Source organism: Octodon degus, unplaced genomic scaffold, assembly GCF_000260255.1.
Source record: "Octodon degus isolate 3935 unplaced genomic scaffold, OctDeg1.0 scaffold00011, whole genome shotgun sequence".
Lineage (NCBI taxonomy): Eukaryota > Metazoa > Chordata > Mammalia > Rodentia > Octodontidae > Octodon > Octodon degus.
In genome coordinates, this window is record NW_004524587.1 from 13,854,949 (window position 1) to 13,856,630 (window position 1,682).

Below are 1,682 nucleotides of genomic sequence, written 5' to 3' on the forward strand. Positions count from 1 at the left end.
AGGACAGGGGTCAGCGACCTCAGTGCTGGGACAAAAAATGGAATATGGAATTTTTTTTTTTTTTTTTTTTGTTCCTCGAATGCCTTCAGGACACTTTTGGCCAGGGGGAGAGGTATGAGGTTCGAACTCCAGCAACCTGAGGCTGTCAGCTTTGTGGAAGCAGCCACTTAAAGGCCTGAGCTAGGGCCAGGCCCCCTTGTTTAAACTTTAAAAACAGAATTCCTCCCTATCGCAAATTATCAACAAAAAGGATTTGAAACAAAAAGTCCATTCTGCAGAGACAAGGGCAATTGGGCTGTGAGTGTAGCTTGGTGGTAGAGTGCCTCCCTAGTGTGTGAGGACCTAGGTTTGCTCCCCAGCACGACAAAAACCACAATAAATTATTTTTCATAGTAGACCCTTTCTCAGTCAGGGTCCCTGTTAGAGTACAAATGAGAGCCTTGCCCAGACCTCCCACAGCAGTGCTTACATTGAACAATAAAGCAGGGATGGGTGTAAAACGTTCAACATGGATCATGGACAGGAGGTCTGGGAGATGGCCCTCACGGGAGCCCACGAAGAACAACCTGAAAGGTAAGAAACGTGTCAGCGGTCCCTATACTGAGCCACTTAGCCTCCTCACTCAAACAAATTATGCTCAGAATTGCAGGAAAAAAACAACAATCTCTCAGGCTCTGGGCATGCCCAGTCTATTACTCATAATATTCAGTCAGCCCTCTTCACCCACAGGTACCTCACCACTGCCCAGGAATGCCCTGACCCACTGTTATCCACTGATACCGCCCTCCACATTCGCACTTATCTCAGCTATCGATACCTCACCAACATCCCACAGATGCTGACCCTGCCATCACCCACTGGATCCTAATCTACCTCACCAGGGGTATTCCCACCCTGCTGTCCCACACACTGACAGTAACATAATGTATTCACAGTAACATGGAAGGTCCTCCAGAGGCTAGTGTGTAGTTCAGTTGCCTACCGTGTGCAAGGCCTGTTTTTTAATCCCCAGAATGGTAGAAAGAAGGAAGGAAAGGAGGGAGGGAGGGACAGAGGGATGGAGAGAGTGACGGAGGGTGGGAGGGAAAAAAAGAGCAGCCATATTTCTATTTTGTTTTATTTTTGTTTGTTTTGAGACAGGGTCTTGCTGTTATTCAGGCTGGACTTGAACTCACAGCAATCTTCCTACCTCAGCCTCAGAGTGGTAGGATTACAGATGTGTACCACCACTTGAGAAGAGAGGGAAGGGGAGGAGAGGGGAAAGAAGAAAGCTTCTAAAATATCAGATATCAACAGACTAAGCACTTGCTTAGGTAAGCGCGGGGGCCAGGATTTGATCCCTGGCACTGCATGCCACACCGACCCCGCCCCAGGCATGCTGAGCCAGTGATGGAGCCCGGGCATGGTGGCACACGCCTGTAATCCCAGCACTAGAGAGGCAGAAATAAGGAGGATTACTATGAGTCTGAGCTGCATTGTGAGATTCTGCACACACACACACACAAAAAAAAACCACTTAAAAAATAAATAAGGGGGGCTGGAGAGATGGCTCAGTGGTCTAAAGCACCTACTTAGAACAAGCTTAGCAAATCACAGGGACCGCGGTTCAATCCCCCAGCACCACATGCCAGCCAGCCCCGCCCCCTGGTGGGCTGAGCTGGCCGCACACACACCACACACTC

At 49.2% G+C, this 1,682-nt stretch overlaps 1 protein-coding gene across 2 annotated transcripts in view; it reads right to left on the bottom strand.

The window, feature by feature from the left end:
* Nucleotides 1–1,682, bottom strand: part of Slc7a6 (solute carrier family 7 member 6) — a 40,296-nt gene that overhangs the window by 3,809 nt on the left and 34,805 nt on the right. For both annotated transcript variants that reach the window (XM_023709375.1, XM_004625838.2), the window contains exon 7: nucleotides 470–566. In XM_023709375.1, the coding sequence (XP_023565143.1) occupies nucleotides 470–566 (97 nt within the window). The remainder of the gene's footprint in view (nucleotides 1–469; nucleotides 567–1,682) is intronic.